Below are 19,425 nucleotides of genomic sequence, written 5' to 3' on the forward strand. Positions count from 1 at the left end.
TGTACCGCAACCAGAACTGCAGGTTCAATTAGGGGTAATCATCAAAAACGAAAAAATTGAACTGAACTGATAAAATTGAATTAAAAAAATCCAGTTAATTGAACCAATCAGTTGGGTGTTTGGAAAAACTGAAGGGAATAGTTTGGTTTTGGTCAACCAATAATGCGGAAAAGATATGGAGAGAGTTTTAACCAGGCAGTTAACAAAACCACCCATGAATTTTGATCAAATAACACTTTATTAGTTACCACGTTTATGATTCCAGTTTGTTGGTCAGCTGTTTTTCGGATATGGATATATCATATCTTTTACATATCATAATCGAACCCATCTGTCCAACCTGCAGAGGTAAATTGGTTCTTATACTCCCCAATTATGCGGTTCAATTTGTTCTATATACAGTTCCGGCTGGTTGAGACTTCATACGGATGGTTTAAATTGATGTTGTCATAAATGTAATAGACATCAAGCATGAGCTTGATGCTGTCAAAGACTTTTTTTTTGGGATTTTTGGACTGCGAAAACTAAAACCATCTTTTTTTTTAACCAAACTGATGTCACCGGATTTTGGAAAAATTAAAAACTAAAACCAATCGGTTTGTTTTTCTTGGTTATTTTGACTTTTTAGGGTTCGATCAAAATTCATGAGTGCGTTTTGATTGGTCAAAACTCTTTCCATACCATATCTTTTCCGCATCAATGCATCATAGATTTTCCTGGACAGATGAAGCTCAAGCTGATGCTTAATGCATTTATGAAAACAATCAATTTAACCAACGTAGCTCTGCAGTTAAATCCTATTAATGCATTGGGTCATCATCGAGATCCACAAAAGAAAGCAAGAACATCAGAAAATTCCCCATTTCGAGATCGAGGTTGAGAGGAAAATCATTGCCCCATATGTCTGTACAACAAAAAAAGAGTAATATAGTATAAAATCATTGTGCCCCATATAATGCTATTCCAATGACTCAATGAGTGGTAAAATGCCTGCAATGTCTTTTATGGACCTTTTTTTATTATCTCAAGTCAGAAACAATAAATTATGGACAAAAACGCTGCAAAAGAATGATTATTTATTAGCCACTATTTACATGCATCCATTTAATCTTGACAACCTGAGAATGAGATCCAAAAATTTTGTTGTAGGTTTAATTTACATGCTTTTTTATTGGTAGTTAAATTTACATGCTTTTGCCAAGCACGGAGTGGTTTACCATAAAATGTGCCAAGCCCATGGATCAATGTGACGGCACTCTGGGCCTCATCATAAATTGCAGATTCCACCCAGCTTAGTAACCAGTGTAAAGTAATGTGGCATCTCGCCAAATAGAAAATGAGCTTTGTCAATTTAGGTGCCTCTGACTCTGAAATTCTTAAAAAACCCTTGGAGAGTGTACATACACCAACAACTGACATTCATCACCAGCTACTGCAAATACACCTGACTTTGAATCAGCAGCAATACATGAAACCCTACCACCTGATACAAAACAAAGATGAGAAAGGAGAAAATAAACATTTCAAAGCTGCATAATCGGATCTGTTGCTAGTGATTTGAATTAAACCACCAAAAGTGGCCATTATGGTCACTGAGGTATTCAAATATCACCTATATTTACGAGTAAATCAATTCCAAAATAAATAAGAAAATCGGATCCATTACTAGGTTAAAATATATCTCAATTCGAGCTCCCAAAGGCAAATTTCAAGGTGACAATGTACCAGAGGCAATCTTATGCTTACCTTTGAAATGATGCAAATCAGCAAGTTTGGTTCCTGTAGACAACTCCCACATGTAGACCAGCCCCTCATGAGTACCAATAATCCCATGTCCAACTGATACATTAGCAGTGGAAGCCCTGCATGGCAAGTTAAAAGATTTAAAACTCTAAACAGGCAATAGCAAATGTCTGATCTATCAATTAGTCTTCCATTAACAGGAGTTAATTGATGGCACTATTGACAACTTGATACACTAAAACCGGTTAGCCTCTAGCATATCATGTTGTCATTGACCAAGAATCATAATGCGTTATTTTTCTTTCCGTTCATTTTTTCCCAATCTAATATGGAAGCCATCTGCTTCTTCAGGGTCTAAACTGTCTATGGTTACATCTAGGCACTACCAGGCATCTTTCCTTGCCTTGACAACTTTGGTGAATTTTTAAATTAAGAAACATACGATCCACAAGCACCTTGGATCCAGTACACTTCCTAAGATTGCTATATTTTTCACCAACAAAGCCAGCCTCCACAACGGAATTGGACTAGTCTTGCAATCATTTGGTTGATTCTGAAGATGCTCAGAAGCAGCAGTGGTGACAAGAAGCCAGATGGCTATATCTTCAGCATCCAATGTATGAAATATATTATTTTCATCAGCCCCCGAAAACCACGTCTCTTTTGCAACCATAGTCACTTTTTTTATGTGTTCTGCATTAGTACTGGAAGAAAGAGTATCTTTTCTTTGCCAACTAAACAAGCCAACTGGAAGGAACCCAAAGATTGAATTGCTTGGAACAGAAAACCTTGACAAGAAAATTCGTTTAGAGATATCCCTGAAATAAATTAAAAACCATTATGCATCAAAGACTGAAAGCAGATAGTGGAAACCATAAGAGGAAAAAGATAAAGAATGGGATAAATTTTGACTAAAGAATAACAAAGCAAATGAAGAGATGAAAAGGAAAATTACAAGAAACAACACAACAAAGCCAATGAGATAGGAGAGAGCATATTCAGTTACATGAAACTGAACTATACAGAACAAACAAGGAAATAGATGCATTTATGGGAGTCATGAGCAGATTCCAGATCCAGAGCATCTCATATGAAACTTACGTCTAGAGAATCTTATTATAGCATAAATAAATTGCAGGAAACATAAACAAAATACTGAAAGCTGTATAAATTGTAAACACAAAAGCTGGTGTAGAGACCTGGGCTCAAATTCCAGTAGCCATAGTTGATTGTTAATAAAATGTGTCATGGCTTGATGGTAACATGCTATTTTGTCCATCAAATAACACACACACACAAGCCATGTCAAATGCATTCCCCTTGGTGAATAATAAAAAAGAAAAAAATATGTTCGTCAATGGATTATAAGACAAAGACATAGGAATAAGGAAGGTGATCAATAACTTCACTTATCTGCATTAAGTAAGAGAATATGCTTGCAAAGCCATTATTCTGATAATATTAATGCAAACCCTATGGATTGCAACTCCTTAAGTATAATTTGGATATTGTGCAACTGCACTAAAGGGCAATGTTTGGAGAGCTGGGATCTGCAGTACTTTTTGTGCTCTCCTTGTGCACTTCCATTCAGTCTGTGACAGGTATCCCCTTATATTGGTGTTAATCAGGCCACACATGTAATAGGACACCTGCCACAGACTAAATGGAAGTGCACAAGTGCAGCACAAAAATGTTCAGCATATCCCGAGCATCCATTTTTTATTGATATCCAGAGCACCCATTTTTTTATACTAAAATAAAATTCATTGAAAACAAGAAAGGAGAAATTACAGGGGGAAGGTGATAAATCACCCCAAGAGAACTTAAAGAAAACCCAACTACAAAGATAAAGCACTCACAACCTATACTAAAATAAAATTCATTGAAAACAAAAAAGGAGAAATTACAGGGGGAAGGTGATAAATCACCCCAAGAGAACTTAAAGAAAACCCAACTACAAAGATAAAACACTCACAACCTACATTAAAATAAAATTCATTGAAAACAAAAAAGGAGAAACTACAGAGGGAAGGTGATAAATCACCCCAAGAGAACTTAAAGAAAACCCAACTACAAAGATAAAAACACACAACCTACGCAAACCCAACCAGGAAAAAGAAACTCACAGAAACAACACTCCAACTCATCATCAGCAACCCTGATCAGAAATACATCTCCAACATACTCTTCATAGAGGCAAAATTACTCCTCCCCATCAAGATCCTCTTCCAGACATCCCTCATCCCACACACCCCCTCCTTCCTTTAGAGAGGTCTTCTTCTGCCTCTCCTCATTTCTTCTTTTAACAATTTCAGAGGCTTTTCTATCAAAAGCTTCACCCACCCAGGAAAAATGATTCCAAAGCCTTGCCAATCTCAATATCCCTCTTCGCAAGTCACTCCACATCCAGACCATCATCCATCTCTTGTATCTTCAGTTAACTTGCTATCTTTCCTTAAGATTCCACTATTCTCATCCTTATCTTTCTCTTTTTCCTTGAATGCTTCCAACCTCTCAACTCTCGATCTCTCCTTGCACACTCACCGCAGAAACAACCTGCCTGTCAACACCATCCCCACCAGACACCTTCTGAATTAGGACTTTCCTGCAACCCATCTTTTAAACAATAAAATACCTTTGCAACATGCACCAACTGAGATTGTTTGAACTTCTAAATTTCTTCACATCAACCATTCCATCAGAGACTGGAAAAACCTTCTTTCTACCCAAATCCACTCCAACCCTTTCGACAACCACCTCTTTAACTAAAAAATTTTCTAAGCTCCTTTGAGAAAACGTGCTATCCTCCACCCCAACCAGACTGGTCCCAGTGTCACCTGAAGAATCTTCCAAAACTTGCAGTACCATTGCTTGACGGAAGGGGACATTAGCTTCAGGACACAAGGACCCAAAATTATGAAAATGACCCACCTGATCAACTGAAAAACAATCATCACTCAACTCTGATTCATCTGTACCTTCTCAAACTTCCTCACTTGACTTTTCAATTGAGCCACTTCCACCATCATCTCCTCCAGAGTCTCCCACAGCATGATCCTCTAGTCAAAGCACGTTGCTGCCATCTTCTGCCAGTATGATCTTCCAGAGCGCCCCTTGTTTTTAAGAAATGCTATTAGTTTCATTTCTTATACAATGAAGGTTTGAAAATTCTGCCTTGCTCAGTAGTTTGAGACTAGCTATGGTGAAGGCTACAGGTCAACACTTGTAACTTTCTTCTTCTATTCTTTGAAATAATATCTTGGATATCATCCTCTAGAAAATCATCATTCTTCATTCCACACGAACTTAAAATTACTCATTCACCCACTTGATTCTGGATTGTTCACTTTCTTTTTCTTTGTGAGTCTTGAGTCTCCTGACCATTCTGAGAATTCAATTTATGTTGTTCAAGTTCAACAGAAACCTTGAGGCATTTGCATGTAACTTTTTCCCATTTATTGCACTTGTGCAGACCATGAAACTGGTAGATAATCATTTGCTTCTAAATCTCTGTATCCATTTTTATTATCAGTAATCAAAGAAAATTTCATCACTTAGAGAAAAAAGAGAATATAGAAACATGGGCAGCTTCGGCTACCAACAATAGAATACAAAGACAAATTGATGATCAGTCTCACAATTGAGCCCAGAAGCAATCTGCTCTATTTACCCCTTGCTTTGCTAGATGGTCAGCTAAGCCATTTGCTGACCTAGGAGCCCATTGAAATATCAGCTGCATTTCCCTTGAGAACCTCTTGAAATGTTTGAATTTGTTTCTGAAAAACCAAGGAATCTTCTCATTCTGCTTTAACCAAGTTTTGAGAATGCTTAAAGATTACCTGGCAATAGATTGTTGCTAGCAAGTTTTACCTTGACCAAGGAACCAGCTTTCTTGCATGGATCTGCTATTAGCTTTCTTTGTTTTTTTCCTTTTTACGGATTGCTAACCATAATCTTTTTATAAATTTGTGAAATAGAAGTTTGTTATTAGTTATTCTACACCCTCCAATGCTATTGCCAAGGCAAACACCAACTTTTCTTTGGATTCAACAATAGAATGAGAACATTTAGTGTCATTAGGAGTTGGGCATACCCTTTACCAGCCTTCCTCTGTCAAAGCAAGCATCATCTTGTTATCAATCTCATTACTTGATAGAAAGTGCTAGTCAATGGATCCCTTAGGCTATGTTTAATTTGAAGGAAAAAGTATGGAAAGGAAGGGAAATGTAAGGAAACCTATACAAGGTTTGTAAAGGTTTCCCTGCCTTTCCCTTCCTTCCCCTACTTTTTACTTCAAACCAAACACAGCCTTAGGGATCCATGAAACCAATGAACTGGCAGCTGTGAACCACCAATGATGAAAAAACAAAAGAACAAATACCACAGGTAGCCTAAAAGTAACAAAGTTGGTTTACTTCAAGAGCTAATAAAACCAATAACTTGACCTATACAACCTAACTAATTGCAAGACTTCCGGATGGCTTGGTAGATGGAAAGTTACAAGTCTAGCTAATGAGCTGAAAGTTGATGTAATGATGTTCAATAAAGTTCTAGAGGCAGAAAGTTACACATAAAAGAACAATGTTCCCCAAATTAGTCACCAAAACTTTGGTTGTACAAGCACAAAGTGCACAAAAAAAGTGATTAGCGTGTAGTTGCATTTGAGACAAACAACATTGCAAATTATTCCTAGATAAAACACAATAAAATTTAGGTGCTCTATACTGGAATATCACAAGACAGACAGAGAAAATTATGTCCAATGATGTTTACTAATTAAGCAATTCCTATAGAAAATGCAGATGGTATATCTTGTTTTGTTTGGGAAGGCCAGTATCTTCAACAAACTTTTGTTTTAGAAAGAAGTAAAAGACTCAAGCTTGCAATGCCTATAATTCTACATACCACAAACCAAAGTCTCCAAAACCATTGTGACCAATAATCAGAGTAGAACAGTTTGGAATTCTTTTCAACTCCATCAAGCAAGGAAATATGCAATCAAAGCTTTGTAAAATAAACTCTTCTACCTGTGCACTGCAAATGTGAATTGATAAAAACAAGTTAGATAATATCAAATACATTAATGTTTCTCAATTGAAACTCAAAAGTACACAGCTGAAAACAGTATGTCACTATCTATAAACACAGAACATGTGTTGGCTAAATAGAAATAAGCATCAGAGCACACCTTATTTGAATTATCATGTTGCAATCAATGTTTAAAAGACATGAGAGGGTATACACTAATTGCTGGTTATTAGTATAAATAGATTGAGAGAAGATCATGTAGGGTATACACTACTCTCATTCTTCTGCTCTTCAACATGAAGACCTCGTACATACAATAACATGATATAAAAAACATCCTAATCCTGACTGTCTGATTTCTCCTCCATACTCCAATCATATTATTATTTCTTTCCTTCATTAATAAAAATTCCAATATTATTTGCTATCATGTTGCTCCAGGAACTTGCTCTTGTGTGCAGAAACCAATATGGCCATCTGTAGTTGGCACCATATGAAACCCTGTTTGAAGGATACATCTTTCATCTTAATTAATGAGGAATTATGTTGTAGACATAATTAACATCATCTACTAATGTCCATGTGCGTAAAAAATCTACAACATTCTAGCATATAGAATCAATTACCAAAGGTCTTGTCCAAGGATCAATTAGCAAATTTGAGTGTTTGACAATAGAAATATATGGCCACAAGAAGCTAGAAGTGTGATCTGTATGGCCTGATAGGCCTAGCTCCCGATAATATTGAAGCGCATAAAAAACAATCTAACTATGAACTTTATATGTTTGACACCAAATCACCTCCATGTTGAATTCATGACCCAAACATCCAATCTTCCACTCTCTTCAACAGCAACAAGATGATTTGGTTCACAAACCAGTAAACTTCGGACCCTCTCAATTGTTTTCAACTTGGTCACGACTGAAAAATAACCAATTTGTACACGTACAACTTTAACAGCATTCTCCTCAAAGGAATTTGATGTACAAGCAGAACACAAACAATGAATGCTCTGATCCCTGCAAAAAAAATGCATGTTCCATTAGTACTGGTTTCATTTCTTTGAGTTCATGTAGTTAAGAACTAATATATACAAAAACAAGGAACAAGGTGAGCAACCTGCAAGAAGGTGCCTTGATACTGTTAAGACAAACAAGGCAGTCCCCATCAGGAGTGAATTGAAATCCTTGTCTTTCAAAGGAAATCTAGAAAAAGAAACACAAATGTCACATAAATATTACAAGCGCCTAAGCATACTAGCAGGAAATAGAGAGAAAAAATCTCATGAATGCATGTAAGGAATTTTTTAAAACATACCTCTCTACCAAATCTGTCTTTAATAACTGGAAACATGATTGAAGAGTAAGCCACTAAAGGACAACCTCCACTTTGCTCCTTGGTTGAAATCTTGTAGATAAAAACTGTTCTATCCTCATCCAACAGAATGCCACATAAAACACAAATATGAATAGCATATCCTTTTGTGCTCAAAGCTACAGACAGAACTGGGGCAGGGTGTACATAGCGTCCTACAAGCTCAACAAAGCCCCTTGATTCATTATCAGGTTCTGTCTCCAATTCAAAGCAATTGTCCTTGAACAGATATTTCTGTTGTAACTCACAAATAGAAAGCACATTATTGCGGTCTTGATAATTGCTAGGCTCCGTGAGAGGATCTGGAATATCCTTAAAAATACATCTGCTGTTACCAGTGGAGCTTTCCTCTTCCTGTAACCGTAACACGGAATTACTGCACTCTATAAGGTTGCATGGTCCAACCATCTGATTAACAATTTCACATTTTTCTGTGTGTGCAACAGGAGGATCAAGAAAGCTTGAGGTATCATCACCCTTAGCAGCATGAGCAGCAACTGCTTGATTTTGGGATACAGTGGGTGTAACATTGAACAATATGCTTTTGGGTTCACCAACAGCATTTTTGCTGTGTAATTGACTATCTTGTCTGTCAAGTATAATTTCACTGACTACCGACACTTTTTTATTTGGGCCTTCTTCTGGAGCACCAACTTGGCCAGTTTCTGTAGCACACAAATTCATTGTGGCAGGACTTGTCAAAGGAACCAAACCATCTCTGACAGTCCTACAAATTATACTTTCTGAGAGAGGACCATCGTATCCTCGAATTGAAGGTACTACACCAGGTATCTGAATGGAGGCACAACTTGTTGCAGTAGACCCCATTATGTCATCAACTTCCCTCTGGAAAACATGCACAGAGCTTAACTTGCCATCTAAGTTAGCATTTCTTATACTTGTCATATTGGATAACTCACAGCTGTCAGGATTATATTCATTTTCATGGGCATTATAAACGGCCTTATCTAAATGAATGTTATTATTTTGAAAATTTGAAGCTTTAGAGCAGTGTCTGCGATGATATTGGATAATTTTAGTTTCACAATGTTGACCACTCACAGTTTCCAAATTCTTGGTAGAACCAGAAGATGAAAAAACTTGTTCAAGGAGTGTTGCTTCTGAAGACAAAGCAATCAATTTAGGATCAAGTGCAGTTTCATCATTCCGGAAGCTAAGAACATTTGATGGTTCATTGGTTGGATTTGAATTTGCTACATCAGTTTTTGATGTATTTTCAGCATGGGGAGACTGACCATCATTATACTTGGAAAAGGCCAGCTTTAAGACAGGAGGCCCTTCCATACGTATAGATGCAATTTCAAGATCCTTTATATAACAATCCATCTTGCAATGAATTTCAGTATGTAAAGAACTATTCAAAGTCATTGAAGCAACCTTAGATTCTTCAACAAAGATTGGCTTGTTGGGAGATATGTACCCTAAAGGGGGACCAAATGGGAGAACCTCACCCTTCTCCAATCTTTCATGGGTCATGGATACTTTATCATGAAAGAATGTTTCCTTGTTGCTACAGTCTCCAAAATGACATACTAAAGAATTTTTCCCATCAAGACTTTGAAACAATTCCAAAGTATGAGGATCACATTTGTCTTTAGACAAAGGTGCTTGATCAGCTTCAACAAAATCAGAACACATTGATCTATTCTCGTTCACCGAAAAATCACACTGATCATCCTCAAAACTGTCTTGTATGATAGACTTAACGTCTTCAGAATTTTTGATATCTGGACATAGAGGTTCACTAATGTGCACATTTTCCTCAGTGTCCAAATCGGAACTTTCAACAGGAATTTCAGCTTCAAGCTTACCTGCAAAACATTATTATCAAAAGAGTCAGAGAAACAATAATTACAGGGATGAGGCAGCTCCTCTTTACAAAAAAGTATGGCTATGAATTAAACAATTAAGTATAAAGTTTGACTATATTTTGGTCATACTTTATGGACTTGAATTAAACAATAGATGTTATGCTCGTATTTTGAACTGAATTTGATCTAAGCAATTAAGCATAAACAACTGTACCTGGTAATATGTTGGAAAGGTGGTAAACACCACTGTTTTCCTCATAAGATTTCAACCCAATTAAATTTGCAGTAGGATCAATTTCAGTGGAACCCATACCACAAAGAGTGGTTCGTTCCCTCCTTGAGGTCTTCTTGAGTAAAGGAAGAGCTTGTGGTAGCAGGACTGTCATCATTGATTTGGCTACATCTTGTCCAACTGAATCAAAATCACCCTTATCAGAGCTTGCAGTAGAAGATATACCCATTTCTTCTTCTGGGTGTGATTCTATTAGTATCCCTTCAGAAACAACTGTTTCTGCCACAATTAGCTCATCTTTGGAATGGCAAGGACTTTGCTCATATATCTCCGGAACAGAATCAACAATATTATCTGCATATGCTACTCCAGTTAACTCATAAACAAAGGATGCAACGAATGTGCTTAACCAATGAACAAAGACAGAGGTGGAGCCAAGATCCATCATTTAGGGGGCATCCTATTAGGATGAGGGTCACATCTTATCACTTCCCATATATATGGGTTTTCTCAAATTTTTGGGGGCATACCCTCAGGCTTCACCCCTGATTATAGCTGCTTATGTTATTACCTTGAAGATCCAAAGTGTCAGGGGCACAAAGATCCAAATCCTTAATAATTTCCGACTCCTCCACAAAGATCTCTTCATCATTAGCTGCTGAAGCACCACATTCTTGTATATCAGCATCTGGTAACCTACCAAGCTGTAGGAAATTAAGAATGCTTCTTCATTGACTAAAGAAAAACAAATTTCAAGCAAGACTAAGCCATGAAAAATTACCCTAAATTATTAAATAAGTAAATTTGTAATTTCATGTTACTGTGCTAAACATATTAGAAAGAAGCATAGAGTAGAGCAAGGTATAATGAAATTCTTAGTAAAATGTTAAAACTCCTAGATTCAAATATTTTGAGAACTGAAGAACTGGAAGTTGTCAATACTACTGAAAGGTTAAGGTTTGATGGTATTGAATCATGGTCTTTCTTGGCAGCTTATATTTGTAGACCACTTGAGGAATAAAACTTGATGAGATTACTGTCTTATTTGATATCCTCAATGATGTTTTTTATCCTCCCTCATGGCCTTGGAAACTACCGATCAGCTTGTTTAGTCCCTTAAACTCCCTTTGGCATCTTCTTAGATCTTTCCCCCTCTCTCTCTTACCACTAACCCCAAAACATCTACATTCTCAATGAAGAGATTCCGGCTCTCATGTTTCACGTAGGATTTCCTTTGTCCCATAGAAGCTATTTGTGGAAAAATAAACACACTGGATATTTTGTGAAGAATAAGACGGTTTGCACTTACATCTTTCATTGGGTTTGCATAATGTGCCTTGTTGAACTTCTTCATGGATATGTCTAACCCCCGCCTCCCAAAAAAAAGTGACCCCAGAAATCCTAATTTACATGCCATACCAATGGAATTGTATTGGGCTGGGAGAAAGGAGGAAGCCATATTAGTAGGCCACCATACATGCTGTAACGATCTTCAAGATCAAAAAATTATTGTTTGAGATATAAGGGGATGTCTATATCTGCCTGATTCTTGATTGTTCACAAGAGATGTTTTCAAAAGGAAGATGAGGGATGACAAGAGAAGAAACCTATCAACAACCCTCCAGTCTTCCCCTGGAGGACCCACACACTGTGCATGTTCACCCTCCCATGGATGGGAGATTCTTTTACATTTTGAAGGTTGGTAAGTCCTCAATCCTTGGCTGGAAGGCATTGATGATTTTTTTTTACAGAAAAGACAACTACCTTTTTGGGGATTTTAGCGATCCAATAGGGGACAAAGACTCTTATGAGGCAGAGGTTAGGACCCTACTGGCAGATTTCTGCATTGACGTGCCTAAATCCCCCCCTTAGATATTAAAGGAGACACAACAAGCATTATTCATTGGTGCCAGAGTGCTGTACACCTGTACACCTTGGAGACTCACATTTTCAGAATGCAATTAGGGAAATTCTGACTGAGCTGAGAGTATAGATTAGGTGGATTGTAGAGAACTGAATGCAACAGCTAATAGCTTAGCCAAATCCAGGGTAAGGAAGACTTGCAGCACTAAGGCCCCGTTTGGTTCGTGAGAATAGGGGTCTGAAATCGGAATCAGAATGGGCTATTCCGATTCCAACTGTTTGGTTGGGCGGAATCGGAATCTCATTCCCATTCCTGCTGGAATGGCATTCCCCCATTTGAGGGAATGGCCATTCCCTGCCCCTCCCTTGGGAATGAAATCCCATTCCTGCTGATTCTAATTTCCATTCCCATTTCTGTATGAACCAAACAGACTATGGGAATGGACCATTCCGATTCCAATTCCAACTGCGAACCAAACGGACCCTAAGATTTTTTTATCAATGGAGCTTCTTTTAAATGGGTCTTGTGAATTTGTGCACAACCTCTTTTTCTTTTACCTTTTCAAAAAAGTTAATAATACCAAAGCTTATGACCATGTTACTAATTTTGGATATCTAGAGGCAACAAGCACATATATTTATATTGTAACTAACAAAGATATTAAAGAAATAACCAGGCAAAATATTTATAAATGACTTGGCTCATGCTTACAAGTTTCTCCTCTTTGGAAAACTCATCAACCACATGGGTGAACCTGCAATGATCAGGACTATCAAGCCTGCTCTGCTCAAGGGGAATTATGACTTTCACTGCAAGTTGGTCACAAAACTTAGCATATTTTAAAATCAAACCATTCTCAACTGTAGATGGATCAACTGCTGTGTCACCTGTAGTTTCAAGGTCCTCTGGCACTGGCAATGCTCCTGGATCTGTACATGTTTCACTTTCACAGTCATCGGATGAACTATAGGAAGCAATATGCGTCTTGCCTTTATGAAGTTTACAATTACCTTGTCTAGGAAGTGCAGCATCAACATTGTTTGAGAGGTCTTCAGGCCGGAGTTTTTTAGGGCTAACCTCACCGATCATATCCATAGCCTTAACTTTCTGTTTCCTACTTCTCTCTTCAGTAGTCTGTGGCTCATCAAAGTATGGCAGCAGGTCAGGGTATGCACATGAATTTGGTGATCTTGTTTCACACACTAGTGCAGTAGCTCCATTGCAGAAATTGGGGGAAAATAAACTTGGTTCTGCCATTCCATTGACATCTGCCACAAGCTCTCGGAGCAATCGCTGGACAAATGGATTTCTAAACCCAAAAAGCTGCATGTCATAGTAAGGAAAAGCACAACTATCATGATAGTGAATATGATTTCAAAACTGGATATTTGCAAGTAATATCTTTGGCATTTAGATAACCAAGCATCAAAGAAAAAGCTGCAAACATATAAACAACTTAACTAGAAGGGCCATTACCCAATACTGGTCCCATCTAAGATCTTGGGAGGGGTGCACAGACCTAATCTCCGGCATTTATGCACGAAGTGGCTGCTCTCATGCTCCAATTTATATTATCATGCTTGTCAGCCCAATTTTATGACACAAAAATGGGGCCTGAGACCAATGTATTTTTTCCTTCTATCTCTTTTTTGTTATGCTTTTTTTTCTTTTTTGAGGAGGAGCTGGGGGAAGGGATCAGACTGCATGGCTCCAAGAGAACTTTATGATACATGGGATTTATGCATGCAACAAACAATGTTGTGAAAATCATAGGCATAAACATAAAGGTTGAAATGATCAAATTGTAAATTGTGAGATTATTCTGCTTTTAGGTATTTATCAAAAATTGAAAATATATACAATAAAACAAATGGAAAATTAATTTTACCACATAGTCATCTAGGTATATCTTACAAAATAGTGTCTTAGGCAATTTAGTCCAGAAATTACAAAGCTTCAAAGAACCATCAAACAAAAGGGTCGAAGACAAGCTGATTAATGACATCAACAGCAATACAAGTTCGTGTCATTAAGATGGCCTCTATCAGCAATTCAGTATAAAGTATGATTATATTTAGGTCTTCCATCAATTTCTGATACTTGCAAGTCAACTCTAGTGGACTCTAGTGGAGTTTTAATAGCCGGATCATCAATAATCTCCAGTAACCGTATAGATGGGAAAGGTATTTGTACAAATTTCCTAGTCATTTCCCCAAAAAAAAATCAAAAGAAAACTAAATAATCTGAAGTTCCAACCAAAATCTGAACTGAAAGAATCAGGCCCAGCTCAACCACCATCAGTTAGAAAACTTCAACATTGCCTAATATTTCAAGAAAATTACATTTAGCAGTTGATTGATTACTTGCAAACTTGCATACCAAAAGTCTAATACCAGCAAATTAACATAGCAAAACGAGATTTATGAACCCTGTTAGACTGTTAATATTGAAAGCTCACAAGAGGCAAGAGCAATAAAGGATTACTTCTACACCATCTATTTTGCCCGAAAATCTCTTTGCATGCCACATCTTTATTCGTGGGCCACTTTGCTTCTGAAAGTGATCCCAAGCAATACCTGGAGTCCGTCCAGAACATGATTGTCCATCTGCAGAAGTGATCTACATGCAAAGTAGCAATTATTTTGTTAAATCATGATGTTCCAAAAGCTATCATTACAAATGAAAGGCAATTGAGCCTGAAAGCATACCACAAACAAGGGCCCTTTAGGACCTTCTTGAATTTCCATATTGTATGTACTCCCACCGTGAGTCCAAATGGAATGGTAACCAACTGGATAAGGATAGCGGTCTTTACCCTGCAAAATAACAAATGAACTACAGAACTTCCACACTAACATCATAAGAGACAAGCAGAGCACAAGTATACACTATAGAACTAGGAAACAAGAAATAAAGTTTATCATGCATGTATGTATAGAGAGAGAGAGAGAGAGAGAGTCTGAATACGGTTGTGCCTGGGTATCAGTTCATGTAATGTAGTGGCAACTGGAAAAATCAATAATAGGGCCATAACATAACACCACCTGGATCACCATGGAACAAGGTAACTTAATAAGTCTATCCACGTGAAGGATGGAAATTCTCAGGGACTATAAATAGACCTAGTGAACCAATTGACAAGCGTAAATCCAGCTCTATCTACATTTCGTGGACAACATAGCAACGATGCAGAGTTGCAGACCATCCAAGATAACACGTCTTATATGTTTACACTCCCGAAGATTTCAGCAACAATGTATGCTGACCATTTGGTCAAATATGTGCAATGGCTCAGAAACGATTCCAGCTAGAAACCGGGGGCATATCGCATCCAACCGGTGTTCCAGAAATTGAAGAGCCTTGGCTTGATTTTGAACATCAAACGCACCCTAGAAACATGGGCATTTCTTATAATCAACAGTTCAACACCAATGAACAGACTGAAATATATAAGAAGAGAAATAACTGGAGATGATCTACATTCACTAAGCTTTCAACCTCAAACTCTGAATAGCCAAAATATGTTCAGAATCATTTGAAAGGAAGCCTTAGGGATAAAATAGAGGTAAGAAAAAACTAAGAAGCAACATTACAGGCGATAGTTTGTCTAATAGGAAGAAAAAAAATATTTCTAATGCGACTGTGAAGTTATATGAAGAAAACCAAAAAAAAAAAAAAAGAGAGAAGATTAGTAGGAAAATCCGAACCCTAGAGCTGCTCCAGTACTTCTTGTCCCAAGGCCCTTTGTAGAGTGTCCCAATTGAGATTATTTCCAGTCCGTCAGGTTTCTCTCCGTTGTTGTTAGGGTTCTCCATCAGAAATGAAGAAAGAATGTGATTCTGATGTTAACAGAGTAGAAGACAGAAAGAGATATTAGAAATGGAAATGGAAAAAGAAAGATTAAAAAAAAAGAGAGAGAGAAAAAAAAACACGAACGGGGACTGAGAAGCCCTGGAGTATAAATGGCGGGAACGAAACTCGCGTGCGCGACTGCGCGAGGGGCAGGGTTCTTTTTAGGGTAAAATACAAAAACCTCCCCTCCAACAATAATAAAAACCTTCCATTTAGTTTTATTTTAACAAATACTTCCCTTAAACTTTTAAAAAAATCAACAAAAACCTCCCTTCTGACTGACCCCGACGGAAAATTATAAAGTTACGAAATTACCCCTATTATACATCAATGGCTCTTCCACCTTCTCCTTTCTATCCGATTTCACAAACTGGGTTACATCAAAACCACAAATATTTATTATCTCTCACAATCACAATAGCGTTATAACCGTCTCCAGTACTTTCACCAAGCCCAGGCATAGGCTCCTCCTCCTCCGGTAACCGAAGCAACTAATCTTCAACAAGTATCCGCTTCTCTGCAATTGATGAACTCCCACAAATAACAAAGCCTCTACGGTTATTCCATGCTACATCGCCTTTCCATTCCTTCAAGTCTTACCATCGACATGTATCAAAAGAAAAGGACACTGATTAATTCTTAATTCACAATACTCCCTCTTGCTTCTTTATCATGTTTGATGAACTTTTTCTTTCTCCACTTTACTACAGAAGTTCCACTGTGACTTGCCTCCAACGACAGTATTCGCGTATGAGACCTCCTAAATGGCCGCTATTGCTCCCAGTCCCACAATCGAGACTCTCTCGAATAACCACCACGTCCAATAGTCTGGGAACCACAGGTACCACGATCATGCGCGTGCTTGTCTCTGTAATGACAGATGAGCTTCAAGAAAGCATCGTTTTCTTCCTCAATTACAGAAGAATAAATCAAAGAAATGCCAAGTGGGGAAGCTAAAGAGGAAGAAGGGAAGATAAGTGTGACATCTAATCGCACGATGAGACCGGATTGATATATACTTCTGATAAACAAGTGAAGCTTGTCATTTGTAACGTCCTCTGTGATATGAGCGACAACAAGGTCACTCATTGCTCTGGTTCCTCTCCTAAACAAAGTTTTCATTCTTTGCAGAGTAGCCAAAGAATCCCAAACCCCAGCTTTCGTTGTTGTTCTTGGCCTTGGTAGAGATGCCACCAATACCCAGGTTAGAATGGGTATTTGAAAAAAAAAATGATTCACCAACTTAACGTTTTTCGTCTAAATTAGTGATGAAAGGGTGGTATTTGTTGACTTTTTCAAAATCTCAGAAGTATCCGTTAAAATGAAACTAAAGGGAAGTTTTTTTTATTGTCAGAAACTTAAGGAGGTTTTTGTATTTTATCCTTCTTTTTATTCTCGTTTTTCTTTTCCCGCCAGTAACTCTCACGCTCATGGAGCACGGTGTCCGTGCCCGTGACTGATAGAATTGCTCTTATAAAATGGATGGAGTCGATGGACAGACAGAAACCAAAAAGGCGCCATTGCCGGGGATCGAACCCGGGTCGCCCGCGTGACAGGCGGGAATACTCACCACTATACTACAACGACCTCATTAGAACAATGTTTTACCATTAAATATATAGATATATCTATTAAGCGAGCATATTGCCAATGTCCACCTAAAATGCTGTACATGTGATAAACTTGGCAGTTCAATTGCACAGTTAGATTAATGAATAATCCCAAGTCCTTGATTCAGCGATTTAAGCACCTGGGTCAACGATGGTTTAATAACATTGAGCACCATATGCAAATGCAACAACATGCGCAAAACCAAGATTTTTAATTAAGGGGTCAAAAGGTAATAAACACAAATTAGGGGATAAAACAACGTTTTGAAACTATCGTTGACCTGGATGTTCAGTCTGTTCGGCCCAGGAATCGTTCAAGCAACTAGTTTTGTTTTACCCAAAACCCAGAACCTGGTAAAAAATCGTTGAAAAAGTCAACAAACCATTGACTCGGATAGTCAAACTGTCGATTCATTCAACGGTTTTTTACTATTTTTTAATTTTTTTAATTATTTTGAATTTTGCTGTCAGAACGAGCCGTCCGTTCGAATTGGACGGTTGGACCGTTGACCCAGAAATCGGTGCCCAGAACAGCTCCATTTTCGGGTCATTTTTTAAAACGTTGGGATAAAAGTTAATAAAACATGGATAAAAGGGTTAAAATATAAATGAGATATAAACAAAATAAAAATCTATGATATTGAAAAGACATTGTACAAGAATAGTTTTGACTAATCCAAAATCCACCTGTAAATTTTGATAAATGATAAATATCACCTCTTTGGTTTCTACGTTTATGATACCGGTTGATTGATTACAAAACTTTCAGATATTCATGTTCTTCCGATATCATAGTCAAACCCATAAAGTGAGATTGTTAGGATTTTTAAGGCATGGGCCATAGAGGAGTAGAGGACTATTGGCTCCCCTCCACCACTCCTGCCAGTGCCACAAGTGGTTTAAAATCACAACTTCAAACTTGGGCAGATTGAAACAAGAATCAAAGCATCTATATGTATCTAACGCATCATATCGGTTTTCAGGGCCCCGATGATTTAAATATTTTGAGTTTGGTGATTCCAATGGGTTTTAAGTGCTAATAACTGATATAATATGTCTCCCGTCAAAATATGGAATTACCAAAAAAAAACTTAAAAAACAAATAAAAAGAGAGTTTCGATGGGAATTATGAAGAGTATCGATCCTTTGAAGGCCCCATTTGGCCTAATTTCAGAAAATTATGGCGTCTTTTCACCGACAATCAGAAATGAATATGTTTTTTCAAAATCCAGATGGATAAAAATTCTGAATCTTGTGTAGAATGCAAATGCAAATATATAGAATATAAAACCTTATATTTTGTATTATTTTCTATATATTTGCACTCTACATATTTCTATTTGTACTCTTTCCAAACTGAGCCGTAATGAATATTTCTCACATCCCACAACTCGATAAACCAAAGTAACAATAACAAGGGATGTAAATGCAATGGCCGATGTGATGCTGCAGGCTCTAGTAAAATGTAATAACAAAAAGTCTTTGCATTAGGCTTGAATCGTTGTTAGCTGCAAATAAACAATTACTGTGATCATGTAAATAGACAAAATACAAAACCAAAGTGAATTTGCACTCCAGTTTCGTTTTGCGGGTGTCTGATAAGAATGCGTTTTTTGTACCAATAATGAAAATTTAATATATTTTTGCATTCAAAATGGGAAGCTTAACCTTTGAAATTCATGTTTACACCCATTGCAACTAAACAAGACACCGTAAATTTCTAGTACAAAACTGAATTGTGCTTGCATGCACCAATCAAATAAGTGCGTATCCCTCAAATATTTACAGGAGTTTGAACCAAACTCATATGTCTCCGACCGTCTGAAATAGCATTACAATAATCTTCAAATTGAATATATTGCAACCTTTCAACAAATCAGCCTCATTGTT

At 37.4% G+C, this 19,425-nt stretch overlaps 1 protein-coding gene and 1 non-coding gene across 6 annotated transcripts; both read right to left on the bottom strand.

Moving 5' to 3' along the window:
• Positions 1-1,043: 1,043 nt before the first annotated feature.
• LOC148863360 (DNA binding protein) lies at positions 1,044-16,087 on the bottom strand. 5 transcript variants are annotated; one of them, XM_088981641.1, is made up of 17 exons: positions 16,010-16,087; positions 15,781-15,912; positions 15,340-15,462; positions 14,782-14,889; positions 14,558-14,692; positions 13,084-13,396; positions 12,961-13,002; positions 12,785-12,882; positions 10,781-10,913; positions 10,192-10,563; positions 8,089-9,977; positions 7,891-7,976; positions 7,572-7,790; positions 6,649-6,777; positions 2,199-2,561; positions 1,747-1,862; positions 1,044-1,483 (listed from the first exon to the last, which is right to left on the bottom strand). In XM_088981641.1, the coding sequence occupies exons 2-17, from the start codon at positions 15,886-15,888 to the stop codon at positions 1,377-1,379; spliced, it is 4,341 nt and encodes a 1,446-aa protein (XP_088837767.1). In that variant the 5' UTR covers positions 15,889-15,912; positions 16,010-16,087; the 3' UTR covers positions 1,044-1,376. The 5 variants fall into 5 exon arrangements, with proteins under 5 accessions (XP_088837767.1, XP_088837770.1, XP_088837768.1 ...); XM_088981644.1 differs by lacking the exon at positions 15,340-15,462; XM_088981642.1 differs by lacking the exon at positions 16,010-16,087 and having other exon boundaries at positions 1,044-1,432; positions 15,781-15,999.
• Positions 16,088-17,440: 1,353 nt separating this feature from the next.
• On the bottom strand, positions 17,441-17,512 carry TRNAD-GUC (transfer RNA aspartic acid (anticodon GUC)). Its single transcript has one exon. It is a non-coding gene; the product is annotated as a tRNA-Asp (tRNA).
• Positions 17,513-19,425: the final 1,913 nt, after the last annotated feature.

Source organism: Nelumbo lutea, chromosome 3, assembly GCF_056320005.1.
Source record: "Nelumbo lutea isolate HS-2025 chromosome 3, American lotus-T2T, whole genome shotgun sequence".
NCBI classification, from domain to species: Eukaryota; Viridiplantae; Streptophyta; class Magnoliopsida; order Proteales; family Nelumbonaceae; genus Nelumbo; species Nelumbo lutea.